This window comes from Elgaria multicarinata, chromosome 13 (genome assembly GCF_023053635.1).
Source record: "Elgaria multicarinata webbii isolate HBS135686 ecotype San Diego chromosome 13, rElgMul1.1.pri, whole genome shotgun sequence".
Lineage (NCBI taxonomy): Eukaryota > Metazoa > Chordata > Lepidosauria > Squamata > Anguidae > Elgaria > Elgaria multicarinata.
In genome coordinates, this window is record NC_086183.1 from 27,720,457 (window position 1) to 27,735,229 (window position 14,773).

Consider the following 14,773-nt stretch of genomic DNA (forward strand, 5'->3'; position numbering starts at 1 on the left):
TATAGCTATCTTATACTCAGAAAGAGTGTTAAGTTGATGAATCTCCTCCGGCAGTCCATTCCACCGTCTGGGGGTGACAGAAGAAAAGGTCCTCTGGGTAACAGTTGTCAGCCTAGTTTTGGCTGACTGAAGTAAATTTTTCGCAGAGGACCTGAGTGTGCTGGGTGGATTGTACAGGGGAAGGCAATCCTGTAGGTAACCTGGACCCAAACCATGTAGGGCTTCAAAGCTAATGACCAACACACAGTGACCATTCAAACTAGTTATCCTGCTTGCTGTGCCAAATGTATCAGTCTGGAAGTCTGATCTACTCAGTGCCTACTCAAAACAGATTCTGGAGTTACTAAGATGAAACAAAACCACTTGTGTAAAAGAATGACATAGTTTATTGAATACAACATTGTAATATGGATGCAGATATAAACAATAAATGCAACAGAAGTCTGACACGTGCCCTACCAATTGGTGTGGCATTGGTTCCCTGGATGCAACAGTGTGTTGTCCCAAGGGCCTACAGTGTCTGGGCAGGCAGGTACCCTTCCTCCTCCCAAAATGAGAACAAAGAGCAAACTAGCCTGCTTGATTTTGTACAGTTTCTTTTCTGTTTCAGAAACTGTCAGGAGAAACACAGTCTGGGAAGCAAATCGTTCCCCTCAAAAGAAAGGAGGGCTCTCCTTCAGTTTTTCACAGGAAAGCAGAAGCAACATCCTTATCTCAGAGAGTGAGATAGAACAGCTGTGAGATCTTATTCTCCAGCTTCTTAATCTGTGATGTGTGCAAGAAGAAATCTACTTCTAGCATGGCCACAGTAAAATGCCCAATATACAGGTCTCGGTGCACTACATATAGCACTACATATAATAAACTGTTTTAGTTCATATCAAACTCTTCACCTTTCTTCTCAAACCAAATACAATACACGCTTTTACCAGCATGTTTGCGCCGGTGGTAAAGAAACTTGGTCATGTTGCTGAAAGTCTTGCCACAGTGGCAGCGATGCAGAGGGTTGGCAGTGTGGCTCTTACGGTGCATGATCAAGGTCATCTCTGTAGAAAACCCAAGACCACAGTCCACACATAGGTAGAGGGCTTCGCCTTTATGGATGCGCATGTGCTGTTCAAAAGAAGTCGCATTCTTGAAGATCTTGTTGCAATTTGGACATTCGTTTGTCCGATCCAAGTGTACCCGCTGGTGAGCCACCAAACGCTTGGCTGTTGTGAAACCACGCTGGCACTCGCCACACAGAAACTCCTCACTGCCCCCCATGTGCTCCTGCTGGTGCTGCTGCAGTGCCTCCACTGTACCAAAGGCCTGCTTGCACTCAGTACAGCAGAAGACCTGAGCAGATGGAGGCACTGCTGGAGGTTCCTCAGGGCATGGCAGTGGGGACACACGAGGACTGTAAGTCTCCTGTGTTGTCACCTCAGGCTGCTCCCCGCTCACTTTCTCAGTCTCATTAAAGTGTTCACTCTGGTGCTCCAGCAGCTCCTCAGGTGTTAGGAAAAGACAGGCACACTCTGAGCACTCATAGGGATGCATAGGTGGAACTGGCTGGGGAGATGATGGTAGTAACAGCTGCACAGGAGGTGGGAAAGCGGAGTGGGAGGCTTGTGGAACAGATGATTGGGATGGAGGTGAGGAAGCCGGCTGGGAAGGTGGTGGATTTGATAGGTGAGAGTCAGCCAAAGCCTCTTGTTTCTGGTGTGTCTGGTGGTGTGCCAGCCACAGGCTAGTAGAAGGAAAGAGTTCATTGCACTCATTGCATTGGTAGCGGATCTGTCTGGCGGTGGTTGGTGGAGGTTGAGGCCGAGTCGGCACCTCCCTGGGGTGCACTTCCTGGTGGGCTAACAGTTCATCAGGTGACCGAAGGACACATCCACACTCCAGGCAGTGATAGCAGTTGTCCTGCTGGGGCCCCGTGTCCACAACAGTCGCAGCAGCAGTAGGTTCATAGGGCTCCCCTAGATGGCTCTGCTGGTGGATCAGCACCCCCTCCAAAGTGCTGTAGAGAAGCCCACACTCTGAGCACATGAACTGGTGCTGGGAGAACAAAGACTGAACCACCTGCTCTGCCATGATGCCTACAAGTGCATACCTGCAAGGGGAAAGAGAAACCTAGGTGAATGAAAAGGCTATGATAGCATGTTAAGGGGGAGAACATGACCAAACAAAACTCACAATATAACCCACAGATGTTTATTTTTTTCAGCATGAAGAGGAAGCAAAAAACCACTTCTTGTAATGTGCCAAAATGTGATAGAAGAATGACAGGAGCACAACAAAAGAATTTGTGTTTATTATATATAAAAAGAAACAAGTAGACAGTTAAGATAATGGACCTAGCTACATTTGAAGGGCTGGTGGGAGGATAAAGGTGGAAAAACCAAGTATAGCACCGTGAAAATCTTACGAGGAAGAGAATAATAATAATAATAATAATAATAATAATAATAATAATAATAATAATAATAATAATAATAGCAACAACAACAACAAAAATAAATTAGAGAGGTGTCTGCTGTGGTAGGCAGAAGTATCTGAATCGCAGATAAAGGAGACTATGCGGGAAGGGAACAATTGGTGCCAACCCGAAAGGATCCTTCAAGTTTGCACGTTTTCTTTTTCTGCCCCACCCCGCACCGCCACTACCTTTGTTCCTTCCCCCTCCACGTCCTGCCAGTGCCACTGCTCCCATGAGTTAAATGCGGGGAGAGACTCTCTCTTGTGAGGTGGGAAGTGCTGCTGGTTTGCGGCAGGGGACTCTGACGTCCGCCCGGCCGCCCAGCGCTGCAGCTCTAAGGGACATCTAGGGCGGAAGAGGCAGAGGCCAGTGGCGGAAGGGCCTCGGGCGGCGGGAGGAGCGCCACACTCACCCGGCCCGCGGGCTTAACCCACGCCTGCCGCTGCCTCTGTTCTCCTCACACGGGCCCGGCTTGGCCTAGGCTGCACCGCGCCCTCGCATTACTTCACCTATCAGCCCAACGGGGCCAATCAGCTGCTTCGATACTTGGAGGGCGGTTCGGCTCGAGAGGCTCAGTGACGTCACGGCAGTCCAGCCCTTCGGCGACCACTCAGGGCAAGGACTGGAAGAACAGGGGGGTTGGCTGCATTTTAGACCCGCCCACTCACGAGGAAAGAGCGCTGCGCTTCCCTCCCCCACCTCTTCTCGGTACGCTTGTTACGCATCGACGTTTTCTTGCCTTCCCCCCGCTTACGCAATCAGCGCCTTCTCCTTGACACCGCTTATACCGTTTACATAAACATTCTATTTCCTTGCGACTTTGATAGGGGGACGGGACGGTCTGAGCGTACAGCAGCCGTAAATAAATAGTTTTATTCCACGCAATTTGCGCCACGAGAACGCGACTGTGGACGCAAATGACGCGGATCGCTGCCCTTGTTGTTGTTCTGGTTCTCCTTCCCTCAAAGGAGGGCGGCCCTCGAGAGGCTCCGCCCACGCACGTGGGACACGAGGACACCAGCGGGCTGCCCACGTGAGCGGGGGAAGGGCAGCGCACGCGCCGTCGGCGGTTATTCCGCCGAGTAGCCGACCGGCGCATGCGTAAAAGGACAACCTGCGACGCTGGGTGGGGGCAGGGGAAAAACAAACAGTATTGGACGCATGCGCGGTGGGGGAAGGGTTCGAGGTGGGGTTAGGTTGGCGCAGGCGCAGACGCGTCGAAGGTACCAGAAAGATCGAAAACGACGGTGCGGACGGGTGCAGAGCCGGTAAGGACGTTTTTATTGTTGTTATTATTTTAAAGAAAGGAGAGCCGGTAAGAGAATAGAAAATGAGATTTGGCGATATGCGGGTGGGGTAGATAGAAGAAAAAGAAACGAGTTCTGTGGTGGGGGGGTTGAGGGGGGAAGGAAGTAATGGGGAGGGGGCTGAAGGGCCCCCTCACCGTTGAGCGCGAGCAGGAGAGGCAGGGACGGTTGCTGCGCGACCTACAGAACGTCGGAGGGGGAGGGACACCTGTGAGGTAACAGTGGAAAAATACCTGAGGGGGGCGGGGGTATGTGAAGGGGGGGGGGCTTATCTGTGTGGAGAAAATGAAGCCCCTGAGGGCGAACGTGGAAACGGGTGAAATAAACGGCATGTTACAAATCGGGAGGGGAATGAGAGAGAGAAATGGTGGAGAGGAAGAATGGAGGAAAAAACACAAACAAACATAGGATGTGGGCGGGAGCGAAGAACCGACGCCCCAACCGCCCTCCTGCTCCTCCTCCCCCTCCCCCGGTGGGCGGGGCGGTTGTGCCTGCAGGGGCGGAGCCTTGGTTGGGCTGATCTGACAGAAGGCTCTGTGAGGATAGATCGGAAGGGGAGGGCTCTGCGCCAAGATGGGGTTGGGCGCGGGGCTTGTCCGCAGCTCAGCTGGGTTGTGCTTGCCCTTGTGACAGGCTTCGGGGGAGGGAGGGAGGGGAGGCTGCCGTGCCGTGTCGCGTCGCGCTGGCCCTGCTGCTGCCGCCATCTCGTGGCGCGGTGGCGCCTTGCGTCGTTCGGAGGAGGCGGTTACTCAGCCATGAAACAGCATTTTGCTTGCCTTTGCTGCCCGCCCCGCATCGTTCTTCGCTGGAAAGTAGGAGCAGAATTATTTATTTATTTATTTATATAGCACCAACAATGTACTTGGTGCTGTACAAAATATACAAATAAAACTGATACCCTGCCTAGAGGCTTACAACCTAAAATCACATTAAAAGATATGAAGGGATTCACAAAACAGAAATAAGAGAACAATCATAGTAATAAGAACAGTAAATGAAGCTAAAATACCAAAAGCTATTGAAAACAAATGGGTTTTCAAACGTGTTTTAAAATCTGCAATGGAACTCGTGGTACGTAGTTGCTCTGGAAGAGCATTCCAAGCAAACGGGGCAGCCAGAGAGAATGGGCGAATTGAACATGGTGTCAGGGGTGGGATAGATTTTTTACTTAAGGTGCAATTCTGTGAACGTTCAGACAGTTAAAAGTAGGAACTCTTTTCTTTCTTAACGTGCATAGGACTTGCACCGTTAAATGTGTGACTCTTGTGTAGGTTCAGAGGTGTGGGGGAACTACAGCTGAAGTGGTTGGCATGGTCTAATGGTTCCCATTTCTCCTTTTGCAGATGCCAGTGCAGCAGTGTTGTGGGACCTGCTTCTAAAAGAATTGTTCCTCAAGGCCTCTAACCAATTTCTGTGCTTTAGGTCTTAGAATATAAACAACTTACTGAGACATCTCTCTTCCCCCTCCCTCAGTATTCAAAGTATTGCACATCTGTTCTGTCCCACTAGCTTATAACTGTTCAAATCCTTTTAGGATTAGAGTATCCATATGGCTGACATGAGGAGGCCACTTTTTGCCCACATCTGGGAGGAGGAAGAATGCCTAGAGTACTATGGTATGATTTCCCTGCATCGAATGTTTGAAGTGATTGGCTCTCAGCTAACAGAGAATGACATGGAAGTGCTCTCTTTCCTTCTGGATGAGACACAGCCTTGGACCCACCCACTGGATCCTGCCCTTTGGGCTGTGGCAGCAGCAGAAGAGGGTGGTTCTGAGACCACCTCACCTGTGTTAGAGAGCTGGAAGAGGAAAAAACAGTGCTGGTGTAATTTGGCCAAAACTGATGGTAGTCTTGAGGTTGTTGCAGGTAGGCAGCGGCCCAAGAATGGTGTGCAACTGCTCCTGGAGCTGGAGAGGAGGGGCAAATGTGATGAAACCAACTTTGTGCAGCTGCTGCAGCTCCTGAGAATACTAACAAGGCATGATCTACTGCCATATGTCACCCTGAAAAGGCAGCGAACAGGTATTGGCCATAGCAGTAGAGAAAATATACTTAACTTTGAGGTTTTGACTGAGTTTAGCGAAATAACAAAATTCTTCCTTTAGCAGGTGCTTAATCCTAATTTGCAATCTAGCTCTTTTGCGGGATTGTTAGCACTAGGAGATTAGGTTTTATGGGGGTGGGGGGTGGAAGGCTATTAAAACTTTAATATCCAAAGAACTGGGTTTGCAGGTTGTATAGCTCAGAATGTATGCATAAGTACTTCTGCACACCTGATATCTGAGCTGAATTGTCAGGTTGGTGTTGCCTATTGGTAGAATTGTTCCCACTTAAAGTAATATATGTATTGTTTGAATTTTAAAACTTTATTTTTAGTTTCTCCTGAGAGATACACCTATGGACCATCTGTTCTGTCATCAGACCAACAAGTGGACAATTGTCTCAATTCAGCCTCTGCAGAGCCTCGGCATGATCAGTGGGAAACAGGTGTGTGACTTGTGCAGGCTAGCTATGGTTTCATCCCTTCTCTGATTTCCTCCTATTTAGTGTGAATACATGCCTTATATTGCAGTTAGAAATATTATATTGTGCCTGCAGTTTTTATATGGCTGACTCTATTTGTGCTCTTTCTCCTCCTGTAGTGGATGACATTTTTTATGATTTAAAACTTCCCTCAGATGAAATGTGGCAGTTGTTTGTAAATCACACTGTTGGCGTTTTACGTAATGGAATTCAACATAGCAGATATATAAGATCTGAGCTTTTAATTGGCAAGTTTCTGGTGCACCAAATAATTGTTTAGGCCCCTCTTTCCCTCTGTAGGCTCCAATTCCAGCAAAAGGAAGCGAGTTAGCAGAGGCCGGGCAACGTCTAATCCTCCCCGGAGACGGCGAGGAGCCAAAGCAGCTTCTGCTCCAAAGCAGGAGATCCAAGCTCCCACCAAAGTGACCTGTGGTAGGTGTTTGCCAAATATGTGCTGTGTTCCTGGGGCTCCCTTGATTTGTGCTAAATCTTTCTATAATGCCCACGAAACCACTCAAAATGCTCATTAGCAACTTCGGTTTCTGCTAAGGGTCTGATCAGTCATTCATTCTCTCTCTGGCTGGAGCCAAAGGGCACTAGGGTTGGTTGCGGGAGGGAAAGTGTCATATAAGTAGATGTAAGGTAGGCTGTCCTCTTCTATGTGAGTGAACTTGAGTTTTGGCTTGCACTATTAAATGCAGTTTAAATTCATTGATAGGACTTGGTCCCAGTGCAGTGAGGAAATGGGAGTTCTGTCCCCCTCTTTGGGGTGAGGGTGGGAAGGCTCTAATCTATTCCATGGTATGTTGCCTTCAATTCCCAGTGCGGTCTGGTTGGTACCTCTTTCACTGTTCTTCAGATGGCCACGGTTTATTTATAACCAACAAATTTTCTATCCTGCCCTTCATACAAAAGTTTCCCAGGGCATCTTACATAAAATAAAAAAGCTTTATGAATGAGGGTAAGAATGCCTTCCAATTACTAATCCCTTAGCACCACTTGCTGGGAGGGTTATGGAGGCTGTTACTTCAGTGCACTAATGTACTTGATATGCTGGTTTTGGAGAGAGGCTGTCTTAGCTGCTCTGATGATGTTTTCTGTGATGAGTTGGAGAAGCATCAAGGCAGGTAGTCTGATCTAGTTTTATTCTAGTTTTATTCTGTTTATCCTATCTGCCATTTTTCTGTTTCAGTAATTTCAGATTAAAAACAAGTTCAACTTCTTTATTTATTTATTATTATTTATTTATTTATTACATTTTTATACCGCCCAATAGCCGAAGCTCTCTGGGCGGTTCACAAAAATTAATGGGCGGTTCACAAAAATTAAACTTCTGTTGAAACAATATGCATACTCTCACCTAAATTCCAAAGGAACAGATTCTGGATTCAGAATGACAAAATCTAGATGTTTTTGATATGCTGCAGCTAATATTTGGTGGAATAAAATATAAATTATAGAATAGTAGAATTAGAGTTTTTTAGTGTTAAATGGTAGTGAAGCTTGTCAATGGGTAAGCCATATCCTTAAGTTGTGGCCAAAATTGTACATGCTCACACCTGGTCATATGGCTGTATTATCTCATGGAAAGCCTTTTTATCCATCCGTCCAGCAAAGGCCCAGACATAAAGTCAGGCCATATATTTAACAGGTCTGTTGATACAGCCTGGTTTTATTTCTGACTTTCTAAATGGGTTCATTCTCCTGTCTTAGTCAGTCTCATCAACCCATTGAACTGGATTTTGCTTAAATCCGTGACTCCTCTGAACTGCAGTTACCAATCATCTGAGTGAATTGCATTCAGATTTCTGACTTGATTTCCAGCTCAATACTGAGTGTCTGTCTCTAAGACCAGCATATATTATCTCCTTCCTGTAACTTAGGGCTTCTTCAAATATGCATTTCCTATATGGAGCAAAGTTCTGTATGTGGAAACTGTGAAATCTGCATGTAGACTTGTAGTATGAGACAAACCATACGCAGTTTTTACAGTTTTCTTATCTGGAAGTGCTTTGTGTTGCACATGCATAACATTTGAAGTGGCCCTTACTCAGCAGGTGGGTGTTAAGGGCTGGTGTGTAGGATCCCTACATAATGTGCTATTGTCTTGTGTCAGTGCAGTGCAAATGAAACAAAAGCGAATGCGCAAAAACGCTTGTCTTACTATCTGACCAATTTACAGGCAATGGGTTCTAATGAAGAAGGTTCAAAAATAATACAATGAGTGTCAAAACTGCAACTTCAAGGTGCAGCTAAGGCTTCTGCCGGGTAGGTGCAAGGATCGAACTGTAAGCTCCATTCAACACTAGTTTGTTGCCTGTATACTTTGTATTACCTTGCTTCACTGGGGCAGAACTTAAGGCTCATGTAATCCAGGCAGCTGCTTCTGAAATGAGCTCTGCTTTTTGTAACACTTCCAAGTTGTACACCTAAACTTGGGAGTCTGACACCCATCTCCCTTTCCAATGTGCAATTTCCTGGGCTACCTCAGCGCCTGCAAGAGCTAGGTCTTAGTTACTTGAAAAGAGCATACAAACCCCAGTGATCTTTTTTTTTGTTGCTGCTTGATTTCTGCCAATTCTTTCTCAATCCACCATTTAAATTCCAGGTTACTAAGCAAAAGTTGATGATAAAGAGACTCTGTCTCTCTTGTGCACTCTTCTCACAGAATGGTCTCGCAAAGGTAAATGAATCCATGCACCCAAATTTCCACCAGTTCTTTGTGAAAGCAAAACTGTTTAAATGTGTGCTGAGTTACCTATTTCTGGAGGAACCATGAGCTGCCTCACCCTGCATGCCGTCCTCTCAAAAGAGCCGACCCTTAAAGGCATATTGGCTATTCTGTTGTTTGGTGGGGACAGGGCTGCATTGGCAGCTCCTGGGATTGTGGAAGTGTGTAGAGCCGCTCCAGACTGGCACCGCGGGGGGCTTGTGCTGCAAACCTCCAGCAGGGTCTGATGGAAACAGGCTGGGATGTTCCCCTTGTGGGGCTGTCATCTGTTGATGTCTTAAGTGCCAATCTGCTGAAGGCTTTGCTCAGCTAGACAGGGAGCCAATAGCTCCCACACCAGGTGATCCCCTTGTGGATAAAGCTACTGCTGCAGATATCAGGCCACCATACCCTGCTGTGGAATCCCTCTTGGGCTCCTTAAATGTGCCCTTAGTTTCTTCACCGGTCTTTCAAATATTTCCGTCAGTTTTCTGGGGCAGTTTTCCCCCTGGCCAGTCAATGTTATTGGCGGATGAGCTGCTAAGAATTAAAAACTCGAAGATCAGTCACTGTTTTCACCTCAAAATCCACCTGGTATTGTTTCACTATTCCTCTCCTTGTAAATCTGTCAGTACAATGAATGTGACTTAGCATTGATCTGTGTGCCACTTGGTGGTCTTCAAGAACAAGGAAAAACCTCTATCCTGTGTACTTGCAGTGCAAGTTCCCAAGTGATATCTGGTATCTGCAGCAGTCCTAGAAGTTAGCCTGGGTCCTTTACACCATTTTGTGTTCTTTTGCCATATTGAATCTCAGAATGATTTCTTGATGTTACCATGTGCTAAAAGTCTTGAACCATGTTTCTCTCGGTCCACAGTTGAAATCCATCCCTGGAAAAGCATAAGTATTGGCCCAGGCAAGCGGGCCAAGTACCAGACACTGGTAAAAATACCCAAACAAACTAAAAAGCAAAAACTTAAGTGTGGCCCTCATGATTATTTCAGCTGCCTCTTCAACGCTTCTCCTATGTTAGAAGCGATCCTGCACCTGGACCCTGCAGCGCTCTTGTTAAACAAGTTGTGAGGGACACAGCCTTGGACTCTGGGACTTGTTGCCTTCTACACAATGGAGGCATTTTTTCCGCGGTTAAATCGTCTGTAATGGGGTTTGCTAGCCTGTAAACATCAATGTGTGTGTCAAAGCGGGGAGGGAGGGCAGAATGTAGCATTTGGAACAGAACTGAATCAGTACTATGTGCAAGTCCCAACTCTTTGATGAGAAACTGGTAATTTAATTCTTGTTGGGTCCTCTGATCTTGGTTTGTAAACACTTACTCATACTGAACACATGCTAAGGGGGTTGCATGGACGATGAGGTGACAGGCCTCATTCTCTGAAACCATCCTACTTGAGTGGTAATGGGCTTGAGGGCTTCTCCTTCAGTCTTGCTACTGTGATTCAAACTTGTGAAAAGACATTGGCAGAAGCCTCTGCAGTATGGGGCTCAGTGACCTATTTTCAAGTTGTCTGTACTTCCAAACAATAACCACAGTGGGATTATTTCACTGGAACTGGGGCCTGGAAGTGGAGGGTTGAGTGGGTGCAGTGGTGTTTGTGCTGCCTCAGCTAGTATTGTTTTGCCCATATAGGATAAGTGTCTAATTTAATGCAGCTGCTCAGGGCTTGCATTACTGCTGGCTGGTTAAGGTCACAGAACCAGTTTCCACCTCCTACAAACCAGTTGTGTAGGAACCCTCTCCCTCCAGCCTTTGCAGTTGACATGTGTCCTGCCTGTGTTGAAATAAAAGCTGGGTTTGTTCCCTGTAGTCTATACTTGAAGGCTTTTATTCTGTCCTGGGGGAGTAACAGGCTCCACTCACTTAAGTGTGACATAACTGTTGCACAAGGGGTGCCAGTGTGTTAACGCCAACTCTGACAGCTGCTATCATTAAGTGCTCCAGAACACTGTTGATATTGGAAAGCAGATGAGCTATTCTGTTCTGGCAAAATCATGTGCCAAACCGTGGATGCAAAAAGTCTGTATTTTAAGCTGTGTACAGGACTAATAAAATGGAACCTCTCTGCTATTCTGCATATAGCCAGCATATTGAGTGGGAGGCTGAGGTTGGGATATGGGAACAAATTCCAATGGGTCCAACGGCTGAGCTCCTTTAACATGCTGCCCCATCAAGTCGAGCAGGTGTTGCTGAACAGAGCAATGGTGGGTGTCTCTGTCTTGAATTGAAGGCTTCAAGTACATTGAGCATTATCTTTTGTGAAGATGGCACTGCTTCTATTAGAAACTCCTGGCGTTTTTACATGGACTGAAATGATGCCATTTACTGGCTAATCTCCTGTGGAATTAAAAAAAAAATCTTCAATGACAACTATCAAATATAATTTGCTGCACAGCTCTGCTGTTGCCCATCTGGAAAGAAGGGTTCTAAGTGTGCTGTTGATTGAGGACTAGCAGTCGGCTTCCAAACAGCTGCCTTATATCTACCTACCAAGGGTGGGTGTGGGCTCCAGGCCGTTCAAAGTTGCTGGTAAAGGGCTGTGACTGCACTTTGAGTTAATGCTTCTACAGGTGATGACCACAAGACACAGAGAAATTAAAGCTGACGGCCTTGTTGAGCGTATGTAATATACCACCTGCCTCATTTTTTAACGTATCCTACTCTGTATATGTTCCATTTCTCCCTCCCCTTTGAGCCTTTTAAATTTTCAGCTATAATGCTGGTATTTTGGGCACTTGAACAAAACAAATCTGTCCTTCCACTGACCATAGTTACAGCTGAACTTCACTAATTTCTTGGGGCATCTACAGCAGCATGGTAGCAAACCTGTCTTGCAGCAAGTCAGTTGCCAGGTACTATAGCCTAATTCTCTTAAAGCTTAAGCTTTTATGCAGAAGAATCCAAGTGGCTCTCAGTGGTTCTCTTTAGTTTAGGCTCTCTTGTCTTCTCCCGCCAAATCGTGACCCTTGATAAAACAATAGTTCAGGTTGATAAAGCCTTCATTCCTGTTACCAGCAATAAGAACCTGAACTAACTTGGAGAAGTTAGTTAAACATTTTGGATTGAAAATGGTTTGAAGACTTTTTGAGGGATTTTTCCATTGGCGCATATCATCAGGACTGGAGCAGATGGCTCTAAAATAGTCATGGAGCGAGGGGACTGGGGAACATATTAGATTCATGAGTTTGCTCTTACCCTGTGGGTGGGATTTGAGGCAGGATGCACCTGTACTACTTAGTAGCTGTGTTATATAATGCAGTTAGATGTGGAATATGGGGCCTTGTAGATGGGTATTAGTGAAGTTCAGCTCTAACTTCATGCCAAAGGTATATTTGAAAAACGAGTGTGAACACACCCCTTGCTGAAACTGACCATCTCAAGGGACCTGAACTTTTTGGGTAGCCTGAGTGGCCTAGATCTTCGGCTTGGTTGGTCTTTATGTTCAGCACCTGTTCAGGGCTGTTGGACAATCCAACCCTGGAATATCGCTGCATGAATGTGTGTTTGTCTACATGCACTGTTTGTGACCCCTAGCTCTAATGCCGCTTTTTCTCTTCGTTCCCTCCCCCTTTCTCTCTTTCTCTGTTCTGTGTGTCCTGCTCAGACATCCGGCTCCGTGTTCGTGCAGAATACTGTGAGCATGACCCTGTCTTGCGTCAGAATGTGATGTCGAACAAGCAGAACCGACTGGAACGTCAGTTTGATGTATTTGGGCAGTCCAACACCATCCTCAAATCCCGTGATCTGGGCTCAATCATCTGTGACATCAAGTTCTCAGAGTTGTCCTACCTTGATGCCTTCTGGAGTGATTATATGAATGGCTCACTGCTAGAGGCACTGAAGGGAGTCTTCATCACAGACTCCCTTAAAGAGGCAGTGGGTCAGGAGGCTATCCGGCTACTGGTCAATGTGGATGAGGATGATTATGAGGAAGGGAGACATCTGTTGCTGGAAAGCGTTATTCCCCAGGTCTGGTAACTCCAACCTCTAGGAAACTTAGGTAGGTTCTCTCAAGCTTGACTTGTGCAATGCATGTGCACAACTACTCTCGATTTCTTCATAATCTCCCCTGTTTGTCAGCCTCTGTCTTTCCCCAACAGCTCAGCAAAAGAGATTAATTTTGCAAATGGTATTAGGGGCCTCATTTAGGTGTTCCTACTAGACAACATGAGGTGCTCACATCCTTAAAAAAAATGATGTGGGCATTTTTCCATAAGGAGACTATTTTCACAACACATACCACAACATGGCTAGCCCTAGATGTGGACCACAAGTCCTCCATTAACAAGCTACTGCATGTAGGGCCTGGAAATACCTTCCTGTTTACAATTTCAGCAAGGCTGGGTCCTCCAGTGGATATCCTATTTAAACATTTTTAATTTGAAATATACAATACGAGTTACAAGAATATGAAGAACAAGACAAAAATGCAACAGAACCAGCAAAATAATTGCAGCATGCCAAGATCTCACTGGTCACAGCAGATGATCAGAGGCCCAAAGGCTCTCTGAAAAAGAACAGCCTTGCCTGGTGCCTGAAAACAAATAGAGATATTTATTTATTCATTTACAACATTTATATACTGCTCCCCATTCAAAATTTTGGAGTGGTGTACAAGCTAAAATACAATAAAAACAGAATAAAACATGGAGCTGTTACCCTTCTATTTAACACTTTGTTTTCTCATAGGGCACTTCTGTTTTACTCCCTGATTACCACGTGGCTTATCTGCATTGGATATATACTTCAGGAAAAAAAAATAGACTTTTAGGAAAGGAGTCTTCATCTCGTCGTGGGCTGGGCTGGATCTTGGCAGCGACGGGACTTCAGGGAGTCACAGTTGTGCCGCAGCTGTTCTTGTAGTGGTTGAAGCATTTAAAGAGCAGCATGGAATGGACTTAATGGATATTCAGGTGTAGCAGGGCTTGCACAGAGGCACCAACACGGTGTGGATTCCTCTTGGTCTGAACTGAAAGGGACACCTTTGGGGAGATAACTTTGTTCTGCTGATGAAATTTGAAGCCCCCTTGGCATAAGTTGGTGTATACATCATGTTCACCAACCATTTATGTTAATTTTTACTTCCTCTCTTGCAGAGGTGGGGAGCAGACTTAATCTGCAGAGTTGCAGGGACACTTTGAAGGCTGGCGGCGAAGCACGTTGTGTTAACCATTCTTTTTCTAAAAAAGAAATAAACCTTATTTCCCTCACACCTGATTTTCTCTTTAAGTTAAGAGTACACCAAGCCCCATGGTGGGGAGCTGATGACTTATAAAGGGGGGAACTTGAGTCACTTTTCAATTCTGTGGCGGTTTGTACATAGTATAAATAATAAGGTTTAAAAAATGGTGAAGAAGCAGTTAAGGCAGTATCTCTGCATAACTGCAGTGGGAAGGGCCAGAAGCCAGAAACATGTAATTTAAGAAGTTGTATTTTTTTTTTTACAAAAATGACTTTTTGACAAAATTCTTAATGTATTGTATTTACAAATGACAATGTCAATAAAGAAAATAATTTGCAACCGTTTGGATTCATGTTTTAATTCTAAGCTACAAGTTCAACCGCAGCTTTTAAAGCTCAACTAAAAACTTCTTTTTCCTAAAGCTTTTAAAACTTGATTTTGTTCTGACTTTATACTGTTAGTTTTACCCTACCCAGTGCCTGTTTACCCTACCCTGTGCCTGTTTGCATTCTCTTCCCCTCCTTATTGTTTTATTATGGTTTTATTAGAATGTAAGCCTATGTGGCAGGGTC

General features: G+C 45.8%; 2 protein-coding genes across 2 annotated transcripts; one reads left to right on the plus strand and one right to left on the minus strand.

Annotated features, from left to right (window-relative positions):
* Nucleotides 1-363: 363 nt before the first annotated feature.
* ZNF526 (zinc finger protein 526) lies at nucleotides 364-3,009 on the minus strand. The gene is made up of 2 exons (XM_063140305.1): nucleotides 2,971-3,009; nucleotides 364-2,095 (listed from the first exon to the last, which is right to left on the minus strand). Exon 2 carries the CDS (start codon nucleotides 2,074-2,076, stop codon nucleotides 871-873), a length of 1,206 nt encoding a protein of 401 aa, XP_062996375.1. The 5' UTR covers nucleotides 2,077-2,095; nucleotides 2,971-3,009; the 3' UTR covers nucleotides 364-870.
* A 638-nt stretch (nucleotides 3,010-3,647) lies between these two features.
* DEDD2 (death effector domain containing 2) lies at nucleotides 3,648-14,540 on the plus strand. The gene is made up of 6 exons (XM_063139870.1): nucleotides 3,648-3,729; nucleotides 5,112-5,792; nucleotides 6,147-6,257; nucleotides 6,594-6,725; nucleotides 12,624-13,019; nucleotides 13,709-14,540. Exons 2-5 carry the CDS (start codon nucleotides 5,318-5,320, stop codon nucleotides 12,995-12,997), a joined length of 1,092 nt encoding a protein of 363 aa, XP_062995940.1. The 5' UTR covers nucleotides 3,648-3,729; nucleotides 5,112-5,317; the 3' UTR covers nucleotides 12,998-13,019; nucleotides 13,709-14,540.
* Nucleotides 14,541-14,773: the final 233 nt, after the last annotated feature.